The sequence below is a fragment of the Typopeltis vanoorti genome, chromosome 22 (assembly GCF_054136105.1).
Source record: "Typopeltis vanoorti isolate ZY-2024b chromosome 22, IOZ_Tvanoo_1.0, whole genome shotgun sequence".
NCBI lineage: Eukaryota > Metazoa > Arthropoda > Arachnida > Uropygi > Thelyphonidae > Typopeltis > Typopeltis vanoorti.
The window spans coordinates 12,954,742-12,978,059 of NC_143570.1; the positions used below are offsets into that span (position 1 = coordinate 12,954,742).

At 36.2% G+C, this 23,318-nt stretch overlaps 1 protein-coding gene across 7 annotated transcripts in view; it reads right to left on the reverse strand.

Moving 5' to 3' along the window:
* Positions 1-23,318, reverse strand: part of LOC150094164 (tight junction protein ZO-3-like) — a 528,478-nt gene that overhangs the window by 148,176 nt on the left and 356,984 nt on the right. For all 7 annotated transcript variants that reach the window (XM_090411771.1, XM_090411769.1, XM_090411767.1 and 4 more), the window contains exon 19: positions 7,297-7,385. In XM_090411771.1, the coding sequence (XP_090267897.1) occupies positions 7,297-7,385 (89 nt within the window). The remainder of the gene's footprint in view (positions 1-7,296; positions 7,386-23,318) is intronic.

A 23,318-nucleotide genomic window follows, 5' to 3' on the forward strand; every position in this document is an offset into this window, starting at 1 on the left:
AGAGAGCAGTATGGGAATGAAAGAAGAGGAGAAAATGGAAACAATAGGAGAGAGGGAATGGTAAGAGGTATAATGTATGGGGGACTCAATGATCCGTGGTGTTCGAGATAGGATGCGTGAGGAGTGTTTGCCAGGAGGAATGATAGAAAGTGTGGCTTTGGCAGTTAAGAGAGGTGAAAGGGTGGATGAGATGATTGTGATGGTGAGAACAAATGACTGGAGTGGTGGTGTAAATAGGGCAGCGAGAGATATGAGATTCTTGCTTGAGGTGGTACGAAAGAAGACACAGAGAGGAAAGATAGTGTGTGTGTTGCCTAGGTATGATAATGACGAACTGAGCAGAAGAGCGGTAATATTGAATGACATAATAGCTAGAATGTGTGATAAGAGAGGACTGGAATATGTGGATGCTTGGAGTGCGTTTGAGGACAGAGAGGAATTGTATGCAAGAGACCACTTACATTTGAATGAGGAAGGACGTAAGCATCTGGAGAGATTGCTGTTCTGAAAAAGTCAGTGTGTCTCAGGGAGGATGGTAGCAGGGGTGGCCTCTTGTGGGAATGGGTACTTGGGAGAAGGGGGACGACATCAGGTAACACTGAGCTCAGTGGAGTCTAGAGGGGATAATGCTGGGTATAGAAACAACAGCATTTATATGCTATATACTAATGCCAGGAGTATTCAGAATAAGAATTGGTGGCACAGATAGCATCAGCCTGGCCAAAAATTATTGGGATCACTGAGACATGGTTGACAGAAGAGGATATAATAACAGGAATAGAAGTCGCTGGGTACAGCATTTTTTGGCAGGATAGGAAGGAAAAGTGTGGTGGTGGAGTACTGCTTATGATAAGTGACAAATAATAACAAGACCTATTATACCTCTTCTTAAATTAATTCACCGATGAAGCACTCTCAACCATCTCTGGCAACCCATTCACTACCCTCCTAACAAAAATCTACTCCTAACACAATTGCAAACCACACTCTTACACAACTTCCACTGATGACCCCCTGTTCTCTCCCTTCTTGCCATGTATTGAAAAAGATCTTCAGTGCTAATCTTATAAAACTCCTTTAATAACTTAAATGTTTTTATCGTGCCCCTTCTCTTTCACCCATTAGCTAGTTTTTGAAGCCCAACCACCATTCAATCTATTCTTTCTCACAGGGAGCATTCCACAGACCTTCCTTTGACCTTATGTATTACTGTAACCTTTGCTGTAATTAATTTTATTTATATGTAGATACTGCATTGTTTAACTTAATGTTGGTACATACATATTATTTACTAATTTATCTTTGACTACTTAAGTACTGCTGTAACCTCTGCAATGGTGCAATATGATCTTTTCTCTTCTTGCACCAATAAACCATAAACCCACCAATCCTTTCCACCACTTCTTCATGCACTTTGAATCCAGGAGTCCAGATTGGATCATATTAAAGCCTTATACAGGGAAAGAATAACTTCTCTATCCTTGCTTGTTAGCATGTTCTTCAACAACCATAATTTGATGTGCTGTTTTGGCTACCTTTGCAATATGTCCTCTAAACTTTGACTCCCTGTCTACAACCCCCCCCCCCCCCAAATTTCCCGGCCTCATATGGCATGGAAAACATTCTGTGTAAAACATTCTTATAAATTTACTTGATATACACATAAACATATATCAAGTAAATTTATTAAGAACTAGTATGAAATTTTTATGGAACTGAACAAATGAAATATCAAACAGTTTAAATAAACTTCAGCCTTATATAATTATTTACATCAGACATTAAACCTAAGATTATAAACCTAAGATTCTATGATACATAAAATCCTTCATTACAGTGTATCATCATTGCCTTAAGTAGACCTATTTGCTTACTTGATTAGACAGAGGACAAAGTCTTGTGAGATGCTATATTACTTAAGCTGATACTGTTTAATCTAGTGAAGAGAAATTAACACTGAGTCCTAGACCTACTGGGACTTAAAGAACCCTGTGTCCTGATAATTTTTAGCTCTATTTAAAAAATTACTGTGCAGTATTTCTATGGAATATCCAAATAATTTTTTTTTGTCTTTTAGTTAGCATCTCTGACAATTAACTAAAACAAAAATTTTAGCTATACATGTGGTATGGGCTCCAGAAACAGGTTGCAAGAAATCAAGGTTTTTGAAAAAAAAAAAAAAAAAAGTTAATTTTTTATTAGTTTCTACTTATATTTACTTCTTTAGTGTTCAAAATTCAACAAATTCAGTCAAAATATTGCTTAGATGTTACTGCTTAGATAAATAATGAAAATTATAAATAAATTTATGTGTGTTATTATTATGATGAAAATATCATTTTACATCATTATAATTATCCACTATTGGCCACAAAAATCAAGTGGTAAATTATTGAATTAGGCCATTCAAGTATTTGAAATGCAAGGCATATTACATAACATTATACCCAAAACTAAGTTTTGGGTAATATTCAGTTACCTTTTATTATTACTATTCAGGCCTCCATGGAGTTAAAAGACTCATCGTGGGAGGTCCTTTCTAAGAAACACAAGTCTATCAAGACTCATCATGGGAGGTCCTAGGAAACACAAAGTCTATCATACCACTCCTTAAACGCATTGACCATTCTTGCTCTCACCACTCCATCAGGCAATGCATTCCATGGTTCAACCACCCTCCATGCAAAGAAACCACTCCTTACCTTCTTTCTCACAGTTTCCTTTCGTAACTTCCAAGGAGCCCCTTGTCATGACTCCTTCTCACTGTTCAACCAAGCAAAAGAACGCCAAAGCATCAACCCTGTAACCACCTCTCAACAGTTTAAAAGTCTCAATCATATCACCCCTCCTTCTATCCACCAAACTCTGCAGTCCACATTCCCTCAGCCGATCCTCATAACTAACATTGTACAGTCCCGACACCATCTTTGTTATCCACCTCCATAGCCTTTCCACAGTTAATTTATCCCCTTCAAATCCTGGGGACCATATCTGAGAACAATAGTCTAAATGTGGTCTGATCAGAGTCTTATACAACAGAATGATAACCATTTTATCTCTGCAGGTCAGTGTCCTTTTCATTATTGCAGCAATCCTCTGCGTTACCTTCACTACCTTTGCAATATGACCCCTAAATTTCAGGTTTCTATCAATCATCAAACCCAGATCTCTTGTCTCCCCTACTTCCTCCAGTTTAACTCCTCCCATAGAGTATTATGCTGTGTCCCAAACCTCAAGACCTTACATTTTACATTTTAGTATCTGCAACTAGGGTTGTCCAATATGTAAGTCCAATACTGTTATAGCAAATAAAAATTGCAACATGAATGTTGAGAATGCAGATGATTAGAGCACAAAAATTACTAGAAATATGTAGTAAAATAATGAAATATTGACTGTTTTATACATGAGCGCATGTGCCAGTATCTTTCCTTAGTGTGGAAATCTTCAAAACACACTCCTAGACAAAGTGGGACGTCATGCTGCCTGTAGTGTACAGTTGTGTACTTTCTTTCCTGTCCTCCAGATGTTCATTTTACTTTTTCTACACACACTTTGCATTTCCTCTGTCCTCTTCTTCCCTTACTTCCTGGAGTGACAGGAATCACATATGGAAAATGATTTCTTCCAATAAGGCATCAACTTTTCTGAGGAGCTGCAGGTTGGTCAGTGTCTAGTCCAGCTGATATCACAAGACCTTCAACTACTGCTTCAACATATTGTTATAGTCGGATATTCCTGTGGCTTTTGTTATATAATATACGAGGGTGGTCTGAAAAGTTCTCCGTCTCAACCACAGATGGCAATACTATCGGCAAGTTTTTTTTTTCTATATTCGTACATCTGTCATAAGCATCCATGTGAAACTGCAAGTCATTCTATCAAGTAGCTTGTTTTACACAGCTGTCTGAAGCAAAAGTGTTGTCTATATCCATCCCTTGAAATGGATAAAATTGAGTACCGTGTGGTTATGTCAAAAGAAATTCATTCAAAATTCATAAAAGTTTATGGGCACTCTTCTCCTTCATTTTCGACAATTAAGAAATGGGTTGTCAAGTTTAAACATGGCCGTACCAGCCTTGAAGATGATCCACTTGAAGGACGTCCAAAAAGTGTAACAATACCAGAAATCATTGATCAAATGCACGATATGGTATTAGATGACTGGAGAGTGAAAGTGCGTGAATTTGCTGAGACTATAGACATCAAAAGAATGTGTAGGATATATTTTTCATGAAGAATAGCTAATGAAAAAGCTTTGCGCAAGATGGGTGCCCCGCTTGCTCACAACAGATCAAAAATGCACTCACATGAAAATCTCTGAACAGTGCTTGGAGCATTTTAACAAGAATAAAACTGATTTTGTGCATCAATTTATTAATATGAATGAGACCTGGATTCACCATTACACACCAGAATCAAAACAGCAGTCAAAACAGTGGACAGAAGCCAGTTGTTCAGCGCCAAAGAAGACAAAGTTGGTTCCATGCAGGAAAGGTCACACCGATGCATGGCATTGGTGTTTTGAGATGCTAGCATTTTGTTTATTAATTATCTTGAAAAAAGTGTAAAACAATAATCGGAGAATATTATTCCGATCTTTTAACCGGACTAGATGAAAAAATTTGTGAGAAAAGACCCGGTTTGCAGAAGAAAAAAAATCATCTTTCATCAGGACAATGCACCTGCCCACAAAGGTGTTTTGGCAATGGAAAAATTAAGGGATCTGCACTATGAATTGTTGGAACATCCACCCTATTCACCAGATTTAGCTCCCTCTGACTTCTATCTCTTCCCCAAACTAAAACTCTTCCTTGCAGGTCAGCATTTTTCTTTGAATCAAGAGGGTGATTGCAGCTGTAGAGAGGTATTTTGCAGATCTACGGAGAACCACTACAGGAATGGGATAATGGCACTGGAGCATCTCTGGGATAAATTATTAGTCTTAAGGGAGATTATGTTGAAAAATAAAAATAATTTTGAAATTATAAATTAATTTTTTCATTGTTAGGCCAAGAACTTTTCAGACTACCATCGTATGTGAGTTCACTATTGTGAGATCCAGGATATGGATGAATAGTTTCTTCCACCATTTCAATTGACAGCAATGGAAGGAGTAATATGACAACTGATCACTACAATCCACTCCAAACTTTGAATTTATTGTAGTCAGCAACAGCAGCTGATTTTGTCTTCTGGTGTTGACCTCTCACATCAGTCTCCACTATCTCATCAGTATGTTTGGTGGACTGAATGTAGACATCTCAAACACTGCTAGCAGGTGTTCTCGTTGTCTTGATACTCACTCTCCTTTCTTCAGTTTTTGTTGGAAAGCCTGTTTTGGCATTTCATGTCTATTTGGCATAACTGTCCCAACAGCTTTGGTACTGTTTTGCCATAAATGATCAAAGAGTTTTGGACTTGAAAGTAATCTATCCATGTGGATAGTGTAGCCTCTGTTGTAATATGAAGTTGCGAGTCTGTCCACAACATTGAAAGCAGAATTGAAATCTTCCTTATCAGTGCTTCCTGTATACACTTCAGTTATACACACATATCCAGATTTCGCCTCAAGTTTCATGCCATATTTCTCAGGTTTCCCTTTTATGAATACTCTGAAATGCACTGTTCCTGTGAAGCCACAATCCCTTCATCAACTGTCAGTTCTTCATCTGGAGTGTAGAAAGTTTGGAAATCATTGAGAAGTTTATTGAACACTGGACAAAGTTTGTACAGAGGGTCATGTCCAGGATTTCCCCAAGGAATGTATGTCTCATTGTTACTGAGGTGAAGGAAGGTCAGAATAGAAAAGAAACAACCATGGGATATCTGGAGGGAAGAGACAAATTTTGAATCGTAAATAGGTTTGGTAGACCAGTAATCCCTAATTCTGGGTTTCCTAACAAGGCCCATGTGCAAAATAATTGCCAGAAAACATTTCATTTCAGTTATGGTAACAGGTTTCCATCTTGAGAAGACTGAATGTTTAGGTAATGGCCCTTTCTTTTTTTTCTGCTGCAAGTTATTGTGCAGCATATCTGTTGGTTTCAGCTTTCATATCAGATATAACATTGTTATTTACAATATTTCAAAAACTTGAAAAGGGGATAAATTTTCATTGATGTTGGATGCACGAGATAACCAGGTACTGATGAAAAAGGTATGTCTTGCAATGATACCTTCATTTTTCCAGTTCAACTGTGCATCATTTAGTTGCCGACTGCCACTCTCTTCAATATTTGTAGAACATGACACACTGGATGGGCCTCGAATTTGGTCACCCCTCGTTCGAAGTTCTGCATCACTGTCGCTTGATTTGGAGCTCAGATTTGTAGAGAGCTCTGCTTCCTCTTGTTCTGGATCACTGTCTGCCCAATCATCTAATTCAGATCCTTCATTATCAAGTATTTCCTAAAGCATTTGTTCTAATTTGAATTCATTCAAGAACAGTTTTAAACCCCTGCTTTGGGCACCGCTGGATCTTGGTGTGTTCATGGTGACAGAGAAATTCAAACTGATCTCTCAGGTCAAAAAAAGAGAGTCGTGAATCCCTTATATTGTTTGGATTGGAGCAGCCAGAGTTATGATGGCACGATGTAATATAAACATGAACACATGCGATCGTATGTGATGCAGCTGATGGGCAGGTGTTACGATACTAATATAAATTCCCTTTTTTATTGATAAAAGTCAACCATCCTCATGGATAATGAAGCTGAAAGTTCATATTTAACTACAGTACGGTCTGCTAATGAATTTCAAGCATATATTATTATTTTCAGAATTTTTAATTTAGCAATGTAAATATACATCAATGGGATTCTTTCTGGGTTCACGAACAATCGATGTATATTTACATCGATAGGACTCAAATTGTTAAACAGTGATGTGATGAAGATCTTAACTTTCATGCATATAATTATGACTTACCTGTTATTGTTTGCAATTAAATTTCTGTGGACCTAGTTTATAGCCTATAAACTAGGCCCACAGAAACAATTTAATTGAGCACTTTTTTTGGAACATAGTAGCATCCATTGTTTATATAATAGTCAGAACTGAATAATATTTCAGATAACATTTAGTCTGCTATGATATATCTGCCTTTATTCTTGAATATAATTTCACCACCTCAGATTTTGAGTTACATATACTGGTTAGATTAATGTAAATAATAAGGTGGTAAAATATACAAAAATCTTAATTATAGCATAATAATAATAATAATAATATACATCTAACATATAGCTATTTGATTTCACTGGGAAAGAATATTTTATTAACTTAAAAACTTACTTTTTCAATGATTTCTTTGATGGCACTAAGACGAATAATTCCTGAAGATTTCTGACTCTTTGGCACATCATCCAATTGACTATCTAATTCTAAAACAGTAATATCTATTTATCAGAAGATTCTAAATAATAAAAAATAACAAAACAAAATAAAAACTTATATTCTTAAGAACAAATTCTGAATTTACAGATGAATTCAAAACACCTGTGTTTTGAATTCATCTGTAAATTCAGCTTTCCAAGAATTGCAAATTGAATTGTAAATTCACCTGTGTCTGCTTTTGAAATTTTACTGAAATAGATTTATTACTTTTATTATTTTTAATTTTATTACTTCTATTATTTTTAAATGAAATAATAGTTTATTATTTTATTTAAATGAGAATATGCTAATATAAAATACATAGCACAATAAGGATAATATATTCTGAATACTTATTAATATTAATAAATCAGTAAATTTCAAGACAAAAGTCATCATTTGTTATTCATTAATACTTTTTATATTAACTCTACACTTGTAATAACTTATTTTTGAGTTCCCTTATTATATATGTATATCATTTATAAAATCTGAATGGAATATAAATTGTTTACCTGATATTTCATGAAATGTAACAACCTCCTTTTTTTTTTCAATTGGTTAGGTTATTTACTAATCATCTATTAATTTTACAGTACATACCCCTCCCTCCCTACCACCTCCTTCCACCTACAAACACACCCACACCATCCAGTTAGAGATTTTGTATGACAGCAGAATCTATAATGGACTTCTGCATTACTTCAACCTTGGTATCACTTCTGGGTCTGGCTCCCACTGAAGAGAAACCTCAATAAAGGTCAAACTGATCTGGATAATGATACAGACATTATACAGACATGTATAATGCCTATAAGGATATGTGCTTTGCACTATGGGATACTAAGGCAAGTGATGTAAAGTCCTTAGCCTCTATATATGAGTTTCCCAGTCATTACTTCATGCACAAACTTTGTTTGCTTACACTTGGTTAAAGGATTATACTAAGAATATAATTTCTTGACATCTTTAATTTACACATCTGAAAGTCATCCTCATCAAATTTCTGATAAGTACTCCCAAGAGGTGTACAGGATACTATGATATTGCAGCATATTAAGTTTACATTATTATTAACCTCCTAACAACAATTTTCTTCCAAATTAATCTGTTATATGAACTGAGGTTCCTGGTGTGTGAAATGTCTATTATTTAACTAGCATAAAATCACATATAATATATTCAGAGAAAAATGACTAGTTTTGCATGTCATATTGTGTACATTCTCAGATTAAATTGCAGGATTGGAAAAACACTGTATTATCATAAAGATGGCTAAATTAATAACTGTCATCCATCAAATGAACTTAACTAGATGTTGAATATAGCACCGAGATACCACATGTGTGGCTCATTGTTACAATGTGCTGTCATAGCTTAATTCATAACTATGTATAGGTCTTTGATATATTCTGACCAAAGCGGCTTTAAGATAAGATCTTGTTTTTTTTTTACATTGTATTGGATACATTAGCATTTCATAAACAGCTCCTTAAAAGCTGCATACATAGTTGTTGAATTCAATGTTAGCATTTGACAGCATTCATGCTGTGAAAGTACTTGATGTTTTTCATTAGTGCTAGGAAAAGCCAATCCTGATTTATGTACTCTCATTTACTCTAGAACGCTGTTGTTCTTTGAGACAGATTTCTCTCAACTGACCTGTCTCACCAACATAGCAGATGCCATGCACAGAAATTTGTACACTCATGATAATTTGAGAGGAGAGTAAGACTGTTTGGGTGATGAGGTACAGGTTTTTGTAGTTAGATGAATACAACTTTTAAGTTGTATAGATTTAGTATTTTTGCTATTTTATCCACAACATTTTTAATGTAGACTCTTTCTTTTAAGGTGATCAGCATTCACATTTATGAATTTAGGGACACAAAACACACGTGTTGAAAAGATTATTTTACTGATTAATAATAAAATAATAACTTGACGTTTTGACCCCTGTATTGAGGTCATCATCAGAAGGATACATGTGTATAAGAACCAAACTACATGCTGTTGCGCTCTATACAGATATACATCTACTTTGTTAACTAATCTTTATTATTAGCCTGTCCTCTAGTGATAAAAAAAAAAAAACTACAATAAACTCTGCTAAAGTCCTCACATACATTCTTCTGGAATTATACAGTTTATATTGTAATACTATGATTATCTTCTGGATTTGTATAGTACAGGTTGGTATTGAATGTTCAGGAAAAAAAAAAAAACACTTCAAAAAGTCTTCTTGTATTGAGATTTTTCTTCATGATTGCTATGAAGGTTGCAGATTGGTCCTCCACATTCTTGGAATGGTTAGACCATCATTTTTATTCAGATTCGGATCATGTTTGAGCATTTCACATGCTTCCTTGAATTTCCAGTCAAACCAGGTTTTGGTGTAGTGTAGGGACTTGGTACCTTTCCAATCAATTCTGTGGTATGTTTGGAGTGCGTGGTCAGAAAGGCCGGTTTTTCCAAAATGGGGGTATTTTATGTGTCATTTGTGTTCATCCTTTCTGATTGGGATGGTTTGTCCTGTTTCCCCTATGTATGGTATGTTACATGTGCAATCTATTTTGTAAACCCCTGGGTGGGCTAGGTGTGGCAGGGGTTCCTTGGAAGAACTGAGTAGGTGTCTTAATTTTGTCAGGAGTTTAAAGGTGGTTTCGATGTTGTATTTGTGTAGTGTTCTATCTATTTTTTCAGAAATGCCTCTAACACATGGTATAGCAATAGCATTCTTGAAATCTTTTTTGTTATTAGTGGTATCTTTGTGGAGGATCTTGTGAATGGCTTTTTTTTTTCTTTCCCTCTGAACACTCAATAGCAACCTGTACTGTACAAATCCAGAAGATAATCATAGTATAACAATATAAACTGTATAATTCCAGAAGAATCCTAGTATGTGAGGACTTTAGCAGAGTTTATTGTAGTTTTTTTTTTTTTTATCACTAGAGGACAGGCTAGAAAAAAAAAGATTAGTTAACAACGTAGATGTAATTTACCTGTATAGAGTGCAACAGCATGTAGCTCGGTTCTTGTACACATGTATCCTTCTGATGATGAACTCGATACAGGGGTCGAAATGTCAAGTTATTATTTTATTATTAATCAGTAAAATAATCTTTTCAACACGTGTGTTTTGTGTCCCTAAATTCATAAATACGAATGCTGATCACTGTGCAACCTTAAAATATAGAGTCGTCATAATCCATAGAGATGTGACCCACAAGCAGTGCAGCCTCTACGGTAAGCTAAAGATACGTAGTTCCATGTTAATTAATCGACTAGCCTTTTTGAAATGATGTAGAGACAGCAACCTAATACCCAACTGCATTAAACTAAAGAAGAAATTTACATCAGCTAAAGTGCTCTGTATCTATGCTAGGCTAGAAAAAGTGTTGTTAAGAGAACAGCTCCACGAGGCACGAAAGAATTTAGCATTTACCCAAGCCATAGTGTTACAACTAAAATTTGAGCTATTCAGTTACGTTAATCCGGAAATTTTGAATATTCTAGACAAGATCACAGACGACTTGGCCAAGCACCTATTACTCAAAAACAAAGAACGATTAATAACAAAGTTTCAAGCATTAAAACTACAGTAAAGCACAAGACAATTACGACGCCATAACGAAAGGAGCAGCCAATCACCGTCGGACTACTGTCTGGTTATCAACCAATCGGATTACAACCTCACCCAAGGTGAACTCTCGCTACCGGAGAATGGTTTAAAATACACCATTGCTCTGAGGTCAGTAAATAAACTAGATATAATATATCATATCAAGAGAGGTTTAAGATCCCTCCCCGCCAATTTAGCTGACAAACTATGGATGAAAATGCCTGTTTACTAAATTCAACCAAAAAATTAAACCACAACCTAAACAAAGCGGAAAAACTAACCCTCAAATCCCTAAAAAATAACCGTGACATTATTATCACAAAATTCATAACACGTGGCCAGAAGAAACATTTAAAAAATTAATACTGCAGCATGCCTGCGCTTGCCAAAAATACACAAAACAGACATGCCATTACGTCCAATTGTAGAAGGAATTGACAGTCCGAATTACTACTTTGCCAAAAAGTTAGTGGCCACACTCAAGGAATTGGTTGGTCTTTCCCCTTCCTACATAAAAAAATACACAACAATTCATAAACAAAATTAAAAACATTACACTCAACGACCAAGATCTATTAGTCAGCTTTGATATAACTTCCCTTTTCACCAATGTCCCAATCAATGATACTATCTTATTCTTACAGAACATATTTCCACACGACATCACAGCCCTCTTTGCCCACATACTCCGCTCCGGATATTTCGTGTGGCAAAACAATTTTTACCTTCAAAAAGAGGGTACAGCCATGGGCTCACCACTTACCCCCCAATAGCGAACTTTTTATGGAAGACTTTGAGCAACGATCTCTAGAATCGGCGTGCCTAAAGCCCAAAATTTGGCTCAGATACTTTGACGATATTTTTGCCATTTGGCCCCATGGCCGCGAAGCACTAGATGTATTCCTTAGCCACCTGAACAAACAACACAAATGCATCCAATTCACCATTGAAATAGAAAAAAAACAACTGTCTTCTGTTCCTAGACACACTTGTCACACGTCTTCCTTCAGGCTATCTCTCCTTCTCAGTTTACTGCAAACCTACACACACACACACACACAGGCCAGTACATACACAAAACTTCTTATCAACACAAAAACTAGGGGTCATAAGCACCCTTAAACACAGAGCACAAACTATGTTCAAATGAGCAAGCTCTTAACCATGAATATGAGACCATCAAGCATACCTTTATAAAAAATGGATACAGTATAAAAGCCATTCACAAGATCCTTCACAAAGATACCACTGATAACAAAAAAGATTTCAAGAATGCTATTGCTATACCATATGTTAGGGGCATTTCTGAAAAAATAGACAGAACACTACACAAATACAACATCAAAACCACCTTTAAACCCCCGACAAAATTAAGACACCTACTCAGTTCTTCCAAGGATCCCCGGGGGGGGGGACCACCCAGTTCACCTAGCCCACCCAGGGGTTTACAAAATAAATTGCACATGTGACATACCATACATAGGAGAAACAGAGCGAACCATCCCAATGAGAAAAGATGAACACAAACGACACATAAAATACCTCCATTTTGGAAAAACCCTCCTTTCTGACCACGCACTCCACTTACCACAGAATTGATTGGAAAGGTACCAAGTCCCTACACTGCACCAAAACCTGGTTCGAACGGAAATTCAAGCATGTGAAATGGTCAAATATGATCCGAATCTGAATAAAAATGATGGTCTAACCATTCCAAGAATGTGGAGGAACCCATCTGCAACCTTCATAGCAACCACGAAGAAAAATCTCAATACAAGAAGACTTGGTGAAGTGTTTTTTTTTTTTTTTCCTGAACATTGAATAGCAACCTGTACTGTACAAATTCAGAAGATAATCGTAGTATAACAATATAAACTGTATAATTCCAGAAGAATCCTAATGTGAGGACTTTAGCAGAGTTTATTGTAGTTTTTTTTTTTTTTTTAATCACTAGAGGACAGGCTAAGATAAAAGATTAGTTAACAACGTAGATGTAATTTACCTATATAGAGTGCAACAGCATGTAGCTCGGTTCTTGTACACATGTATCCTTCTGATGATGACCTCAATACAGGGGTCGAAACGTCAAGTTATTATTTTATTATTAATCAGTAAAATAATCTTTTCAACACGTGTGTTTTGTGTCTCTAAATTCATAAATATGAATTTTTAATGTAGAGCAAAGAAATGCACCTTATTTGTCTTACTCCTGTAAGACAAATAAGGTGCCATTTCGTTATTTAACAAATGTCGTTACATTTGTTAAATGTAACGACCTATATAAAATGTTATTGATGGTTTTAAGATTGTACCATTTTTTAGAAGTATCTCTCTTAGATATGTTATTCCCTGTTGCTTTTTGTTGTCATTGCTGGATACTGTATATGCTCTGTCTTTGAGTGTTTTGATGATGCATCGTTTTTAGGCAGGATGATGATATGACATGACATATGGGTATCTTCCAGTTCTGAACTTTTTTTTTCTGTAGATTTCAAATGAAAGTTTGCCATGATGCACCACTGAGATAAGAACATCTAAAAAAAGGAAATGATCTGTTTCTTCCAACTTCCAGTGTGAAATGGATTATGTAGTTTAAGCTGTTTAGGAAGTATATGGAATTGAGATGGGGTTCTTCAAAACTTACTTGATGTTGTCCATGTACCTTCAAAATTTGGGCTTTGTATGGTAACTACAAAGGGCTGTTTGTTCAAATGACTCCATGAATTTGCCAAATGCAAGAAAATTGACACATCCATGGTAGGCCTTCTGTTTGTTCATAGAAAAACATCTTCTAATATTAGTATAGTGACTTCGCTTGAAATGCTGGTTAACAGGCATGTGACTTCGAAACTTGCCATGATATCTGATGGATCCAATTTAATGTCCTTGATTTTTGTTAATGAAATGAGTTGTTTTTTTACATATGAGGGCATTTTTCCTACACATGGAAAAATGCCCTCATACAGTAGGGTAAATAGTTGCACAGGTAGTACATTGCTGAAGCCTAGCATCCATAATATATCTATATATATGCAGATTTAAAGAAGCCACTGAATGACTACAGTGGCCAGCACAATATAACAAAAACTAAGATCTCATCCTAAATCAGCTTTGGTCAGCATATATCAAAGACCTACATAGCTATGAATTAAGCTATGACAGCATATTGCAACAATGAGTCATATATCTGACATCTCAATGCTCTATTCAACATCTCCTTTAAGTTCATTTGATGTATAGTAATTGGTAATTTTGAAAACTCCCTGTTAATACTGTCCCCCCCCTCCCCAATTTTGTAATTTAATCTGAGGATGTACACAGTATGACTTAAGAACCTAGACATTAAACAGGTTTTTTTCTCTTAATATATTATACATGGTTCTTTGCTGGTTAAATAAATTTGTTATTTTTCCAAACTCCACTATTATCAGATCGTATATTTATTGGCACTTTTAAATGAATTAATCTAGGTCTTTTTCTGGGTCTTGTTCCAACCATCTCTCATATCTATGGTCTCAGGTTTTGATCAAGTGTTTTGTTTCTACCCCAAATCTCAAAAACCATAACTTAAAACTGATTTGAACATGTCATGTATACTAGTTAAGTGTTTTGGCTAGTTCTCTCTTATTCCATAACTGGCTCTGCCACCATGTGAGCTTTGCTTATTCTGTTGTCTATATCCATATATAATTTGTTATCTTCACTACAGATTATGCCTAAATGACTGAAATATTTTACTCGTTCTATAGGTTCTCCATTCAGATGCAGACATGATGTTTTCCACATTCCTTATGGTTTTTGTCTTTTTTTTTTTTAATAAAATTTCATAGAATGAAATTTTATATGAACTTAATGAATTTAATATAAATGCATGTTTATTCTACATGCATTTATATTATATATTATATTAATATTTAAAAGTAAAATATGTGCAAAGGACTGTGTAATCAATCATGAAATGCCTCTTTCCTTTGTAATGATTTCTTGGTTAAGAATTAATAATAAAGGTGAAAAATCTTTATCTGCCCTACCATGAACAAAGATTTATCTTGAAATGAATGCTTATTTATCTTGAAATGAATGCTCATTTATCTTGAAATCAATGCTTATTTATCTCAAGATGAATAAACATTCATAAGACTATAGCAACTAAGCTTTCTAAGACTACAGCAACTGCTGTAACTTGTTTTGAACATATCTGTCTTTGATACTAGAATCTTGAGGTCACCTTGCAATAAATCAAACAGACTTTCAATAACTATAATATACTTTTGATTAATTTAGCTAATCCAGAAATGATTACAGCTGTCAACCAATCAAAAATTAAGCATATAAAGAAAGCATATAACTACCAAAGCTGTTATACATTGTTGAATTATTACAGTATAAATTAAACTTTAATTCTTCAAATTGAAGAAATATGTTGAAACATAGCACAGACTATTAAAAAAAATTCTTTCCATTTTCTCTACCCATCAAGATAATAACATGGAACTAATTCATGTTATATACAGGTATATTTCATGCCTAATTACTACAATTGTTAAGAACCAGTATTATCTTGGTCACCAACTAAGTAACTACTGCACAATAATGAGTGTCCACCCATCTCGTTTTCACAAAAATTGTCCCAGTGTTCCCTGACATACTTTTGAGATACAAGTATATTGCATTTTTCAATATCTGATTTCAAAAGATCAAATGTTTTCATGTAACTTTATAAGACAAACAACTACTGAAGAAATACAAGTATTATTATTATAGTATGGTACAAAAAAAAAAAAAACAGTACTGAATAGCTATATGTTATGGAGTAAATGGGTTTATTAACAAAGAAATATATGTTTACACATGATATGTATATCCGCAACTATTGGTGGAATCTTGGTCAATTAAATCATTAACAACAGTAGATTACATGCTCAAAATGGGCACCGTTGCATGCGAAGGTTCTTCTGTCATCTTGGAGAATGAGGGTTGAGAAATCTGCTTGATATATCATGTAATTTTATCTCTTAGTTCATCAGGGTTTGAAGGCAGGTCATGGTGGAATACCCATTCCTTCAACATACCCCAAACGAAGGCTTTTAGTGATGCAAGATCAAGAGAATGTGAAGGGTATGGGAATTCTGTGAACCTCGAAATGAACCTCCCAGGAAAGTGTTCTGATAAACAGGCTCTAGAACCATGTGATGTGTGACAAGTTGCTCTGTCCTGTTGGAATACCTGCACAAGATGGAATGTTTTTTTGCACGACGCATTCTATGCAATTCCAGGGTGAACAGAACCAACACATTCTCAATGTAGCATTCGCTATTCAAAGTCACAGTTATACCACCCTCTTCAATGAAGCGGAGCCCGATTATGCCATGGCCGGAAACCACACACCATTTTGTGACCTCTCTGTGAAGAAGTTTGGATTGGACAAATTCAGGTCTCAAGAAACCTGCAGGTTCATCTGTTTACATGACCACTTCTAAGGAAATGTGCTTTATCCAAGAACCAGACATTATGGAGGAAGGACGGATCTTCATAGACATTGGCCAGCATGCATTGCACAACATTCCTGCAAGGCAACATAATCCCTTTGCTGTTAAACACTGACCTACCTGAATGATGTACAAAAAGGCACCCTGCTCATTAAGGATTGTTTGCAGTGACTGCCTCAGTATCCCAAGTTTTACTGCTGTTCAGTGTTGACTGCATTTTGGAAACTGTAAAATCTTGCTCCAGCACATGCCCATGATTCTCATTTGTGTTAACAGTTCATAGTCTATGCCCTTTGCATTGCCACACTCCTGGGACATCACAACCTCTCAATTATGGCAATGATGACACTAGTGCTTGGAGCACACTTAGGGAAATGATGAACAAATTGCTCACAGACATTATTATTATTATTACAGGTGACTCCAGGGAGTCCTTAGACTCATCGAGAGAGGCCCTATACATCATGTGTGGACATGATGTATAGGGCCTCTCTATACATCATGTCGTATAGTTGTGTGGACATGATGTATAGAGAGGCCCTATACATCATGTCCACACAACTATACGACATTCTCACAGTATCTATCATACCTTGCCTTGAACTCACTCACTGTCATAGCACCCACAACAGACTCTGGCAGCTTATTTCACTCATTTACCACTCTAAAAGTAAAGAACCCAGCTCTAACACCCCTGCTAACCACACTCTTGCCCAGCTTCCATATGTGTCTCCTGGTTCTCCCACCACCAGTCCTGATCTCAAAAATATCCTCTGAATTAATCCTATAGAAACCCTTTAGCAATTTGAATGTCTCAATCATATCTCCCCTTTTCTGCCTATCAACTAATTTCTGCAACCCACAAATCTTCAACCTGTTCTCATATGGTTCCTTCCCTAGACCCCACTATCATCTTAGTCACTCGCCTCTGGATCCTCTCCACCTCCTCCCCATCAAGAAGGAACTTAGGTGACCAAATCTGGGCACAGTAGTCGAGATGAGATCTTATCAAGGCTCAGTACAGAGGTACAATAACTTGCTTATCTCTGCTCGTCAAGGTATTTTTCAACAACCAAGTGAGTTGATGAGCTGATTTAGCTACTTTTGCAATGTGCCCCCTAAACTTCATCTCCCTATCCACCAACACTCCCAAGTCCCTGGCCTCATCAATCTCCTGGAGTACAGTTCCACCAATGTAGTATACTGCTGCTAATCTTTTCACCCCAAAATGCATAACCTTACATTTTGTCACATTAAATTGACATTCCTTCTCCTTAGCCCAGAACTCCAATCTGTCCAAGTCGTCCTGCAAAATTTTGACATCTTCTGCATTCACTATCGCCCTACCCAACTTTGAATCATCATCAGCAAACAAATGAACTGTTCCTCTTAGATCCTTCCCTATATCGTTAATGAACAAACTAAACAGCAGTGGTCCAAGAACAGAACCCTGCGGCACACTGCTAGTCACAGGCCGTCTTTTGGACTCTACTCCTGAATAAACTACTCTTTGATATCTCTCCATCAACCACCACCCACCTATCCATCTCACCAACCCTATATCTATCCCCATATCCTGCAGTTTACTGATTAGAATTCCATGTGGTATCCTGTCAAAGGCCTTAGCAAGATCCAGCAGTATCACTGTAAATACATTACCCTTATCCAGTTCAGCCATCACTGTGTTATAAAACGTGAGCAAGTTACTGAGACATGATCTACCCTTCACAAAACCATGCTGTCCCCCGTACAGTATCTCATTTTCATCAATCCATTCCTGTATTTTTCCCTTGACTACTTTCTCCAAGACTTTGACAACGACTCCTGATATGCTGATGGGTCAGTAATTTGCAACCGTAGTCTTGGAGCCTCCTTTATGCAGTGGAACTATTTTCCCTTCTTTCTACACCTTCGGGACTAAACCAGACCCGAGACTCAGATTAAACAACATTGTCAAGGGCACTGATAATTCTTTAGCCGCTTCACGCAAGACCCGTGCCAGTATATGTATTCACATTAAGGTTCTGTAATAGAGTATTCACCTCCACTTCATTCATCACAATTCCCATATAAACTAATGGTTCCTTCATTTTTTCAATGTCACCACCTGGATGATATACTTTTGCAAAGTGCTCGCTCAGTAACTCCTTTATATCGACTGATTCAGTGACCTCCTTACCATCGTCATTCCTTAAAATCATTTTGTGTGTACAGTTTTTTTCTTGCTTGCAGCATATTGAAAGAACTGTTTGGGATTCTCTTTAGCTTGCATAGCTAGTTTCCTTTCATAATCCGCTTTTGCTTTTTTTTACCACACTCATTACCCTTCTGGCCTGCACTTTATACCATTCGTGTGCCTGCAGGTCACCTCTTTCTTTAAATTCCCTCCACAGTTGTTTCTTTTTTTGCAGCTCAAGCTTAATGGTGTTATTCATCCATTTAACCCCTACTTGTTTTACTATTCGGACTCTAGGCATACAATAGCCATAACCTCCTGTAAATGCTCCTTGACCACTTACCATGATCTATTGACATCAAGCCCTTGCAGTTGTACATGCCATGGCACTGATCCAAGCAATCTCCTAAGCTTGTCATACTTGCCAGCATGGTAATTCCACATATACCATAATACATTAACACGTTCGCTGCCACGCTACTCAGTCATAGTCTGTTCCCGCATGCCAAGCGCTTTCGCGGCGTCTTCAAGGTCACTACGAGTAATCTCGTAGCCGGCTTATCAGACAGAATTTTGTTTCATACGCCAACTACGAGTAATCTCGTATCACTCCCATCTTCAAGGTCACTACGAGTAATCTCGTAGCCGGCTTATCAGATCGAATTTTGTTTCATACGCCAACTACGAGTAATCTCGTATCACTTCCATCTATATGTTACATGTGCTGACGCCAGTGTTTATTGCGTCTAGTTCAGTTTTAGTTTCTAGTCTCTAAGAACCTTCAATTTCGCCATGACCAGTAAAAGAAAACTTACTGATATAGAAGTAGAAGCTTATGGTAATGTGAGCGGTGATGAATTTCATGAAATATTTGGTTCCGATTCCGAAGATGATCCTACAGACGACTCTAGCAGTGACTCCGATGATGAAGAAACTTTTGATGATGAAGTTAGCAACCAACCAAATACATCAACATATTGGGAAAATTCAGAAGAAGAGCCCCCACAATTTGACTTTGTTGAAACTGCAGGTTTTAAAATTGACACTGGAAATTTCAGTATCAAAAGGTTAGTTGAACTTTTCTTTTCTGAAGATTTTCTCACAATTTTAGTAGAACAAACCAATTCATATGCTTTACAAAATATTGAGGAAAGCAGAGTTTAAAATTGATTTACAAATTACGATGTTATACTACGGATTAACTCGTGCTTGGCATACGAGGTTGGTAATCGACATACGAGTATACTCGTAGTTGGCTTGTGAAGCTCATATACGAACTACGAGTATACTCGTAGTTGGCATCTGAGGCATATACACAATATACTATATTTTAGTTGAAATTATTTCTCTTCTACCAAGCCACCAGACATGCTCTCCGCTTTATTCAGAATCCAAGGGTCCAAATTAAGGTAATTATACAAAGGGATAACTCGTGTTTCGCATAGGAGGTCGGTAAATCGACATACGAGTATATTTGTAGTTGGCTTGTGAAGCTCATATACGAACTACAAGTATACTCGTAGTTGGCAGCGAACGTGTTAATCGAAAATTCCACACCTTTAGCCACCTCCCGGGTCAAGACCTTATGATCACTCTCACCAATAGGTGGCAACAGGGTCATATTCATTACAGTCAAATGCTCAGATGCTATTACCAGGTCAAGCACTCTGACTAAAAAATCTCCTGCCCGGGGCGATGATCGAACTCACGACCTTCAGATTATGAGACTGACACGCTGCCTAGGCTTCAGCAATTTACTCTACCAACTCTGTATGAATGAAAATAATGCTCAACAATAAATTTCTTTTCTTCCAATGTTAACTCCATTGTTACAGCTAAACGCAATGGTGCAGACTCTGCATGTGCTCTTCTATTAATGTGCATGCAGTCAAATGGCATATCTCATAGCACGTGTACTGAAGGGGGGTATCGAAGCTTTTAATGCTTTTAATTTTTTTTTACACCATACTGTATTATGATAACATTTCCATTATGAATTTTTGTAATGTAAGAGTCAACCAGTTAAGATAAAAAGAATGAAAGACTTTTTTTTGTTGTTTTAACTATTGTTTAAAGATTGTTGTTTTGTTTTAAGACTTTTTGACATCTACTTTCACTTATAGATTTTTTACACAGTCAACATAAACTATTTTCACATACAGTTCAGAGAACAAAGGCAAGACACATCGGCATTTGAAGTCAGAGCTAAGATTGAAATTTTTATTATTAAAATTCTTGAAAGACAATGAAGAAAATATATTTACCTGCCACTGATGAAAAGCATACTGTTATTAACATCTGACTTCTACAGGGTCAAAGAACTCATCGCAGGAAGCCCATACTCTCTGATGCAAAAAAGATAGTCAAATTACGTGTTAAACTCATTTATAGCTTCTGCACTCACCAATCACTCTCACTCTACCACTAACATCTTCCAAGGAAATTCCAAGGATTTTTCTATGAAAAATCACCTCCACATTTATCTGGTAACAATCCCTCACTAATGTATGTCTCAATGATATATCCTATCCTTCCATTCAAAGGCTCTGCATTCCCTCAATCTCTTTCCTCGTATCTGATATTCCACAGATATGATACTGACTTAGTAAACTTTCTCTGGACTCTCGCCAGTACATTCTCATCCCCTTGAAAACTAGGGATTGGCTAGGTAACCAAATCTGTGTACTTGTGATTTGATCAAAGCATTGCACAAGGAAACCATTACCTGTTCGCTTCTGCATATCAACGTCCACCTCATTATCGTCATAATCCATTGTGTTCTTACAATTTTAGAAATGTGACCCTCGTATTTCAAGTCTCTATCCACCATCACTCCAAAATCTCATCTCTTCCACCTCCTTCAAAATTTCCTCATTAACCATATACTCTGCATCTGAATCTTGCCTACCAAATTTCAAGACCTTGCACTTGGCAATAGTAAACTGACAGGTCAATTCAGTGTACTGAGATTTTTCCTCCTGTAAGGCCAACATCTGCTCTACTTCTCATAGTTATTCCCAACTTTGCATCACTGGCAACTGGCTGCACATCTCCATATAAGCCAGTCCCAATGTCATTAACATACAAGTTAAACAATAATGGTTCCAAAACAGATCCTTATGGCACTCCACTTTTGAGATACTGCTCCTCCTACATAACCTGCTGTCTGTCTAACAACTAATCAGATATCCAACTCTCTAGTCTGTTATCTATAATCTCATCTGTTTCAAATTAGCTACCAGCTTGTCATGTGGCAGTCTATCAAAGGCCTTTGAAAAATCTAAGTATACCACTGTGTATGAATCTCCTTTATCAGGTAAATTTATCACCATGTTGTAATGCATAAGTGGATTGATAAGTACAACTTCCCCCTAACTAACCTATGCAGACTATCATAAAGATCACTGCTATTATCGACCCATTTCTGAATCATAGTCTTCAACCAACTTTTCTAACACCTTAACAACAACTCTAGGCACACAGATTGGCCCTATATTTGTAGCCTCGGTCTTATCCCCTCCATCATGAAGTTGAACAATATTTCCCACTTCGATTTCTTTGGGACTTGCCTTGTCACAAGACTCATGTTAAAGAGGTGTGCCAAAGGTACCATTAATTCTTTAGAGATATATATTGTCTCTTATATATATATAATGTCAATTCCCACTTCTTTTAATAAAGAAGTAAGAATTGACAGTAATTTTTAATATTCATATCAAGTTTACTTAATTTGTCATCTATCTCCTGCTGATTCACCATCAGTCCTTCCTCCACCATAACATCCTCCACTCCAGTAGAGGATGAAATAAGGATGAAATACACTGGCAAAATGCTCATTTAATACTTCAAATATATCCTCTGTAATGGTTCTTTAATAATAATTTTTTTATTCTACTTGCCACATACCAAAAGAAAACATTAGGATTTTTCTTAGCTTCATTGGCTGAATTCTTTGCATTCTTCTGCTGTCTCTACCAATCAAGTCACCTTCTTCGTTTGCTGTTTTGCTCTTCATGCAAATGATTATTACCAATATTCAGATTTTATGCTTAATCTCTTCATTCATCCAGACACTCAGACATCTGCAGCCAAATACCTCTTGATCAATGCACAAGTGGAATCTGTTGTAGTTCCACATATATTTCTTCTTCACAGAAATTCTCATATGACTAGCTACAACTCAGGTGATCACTGGATTATTGCATAATTTGATTAATGGTGGTTTTCTGATGCATTCATAACTTAAGTTTTAGGTAGATGAATTCTAAAATACAGTAATAAACTACATTAAAAAAATGAATGGTTTAATTCTAAGTTCTAGGCAGCACAAAATACAAATGTGGAAATGTAGAGTAGAAAAATGTCATCATCTTAAAAACTATATATTTGGAGTCCCTATCAGCATAAGTTATGAACCAAGATAATTTATTTAATGAATTCAGACTTCTTTCACACGTGTTCTTAATGAAAACTTTTGAGAATAGAATATGAAAATCATTGTTGAATATATTTTGACACTGCCTCCACTGCTTCAAAGAGTTTCCTCATTAATGAATAGATTACATATGACACAGTAAAATCAATAATAATTCTAAAAAACCTATTTCAAAGAAATGATGTGTGATTATTTTTATACATTTGTGAGTAAAGGAAA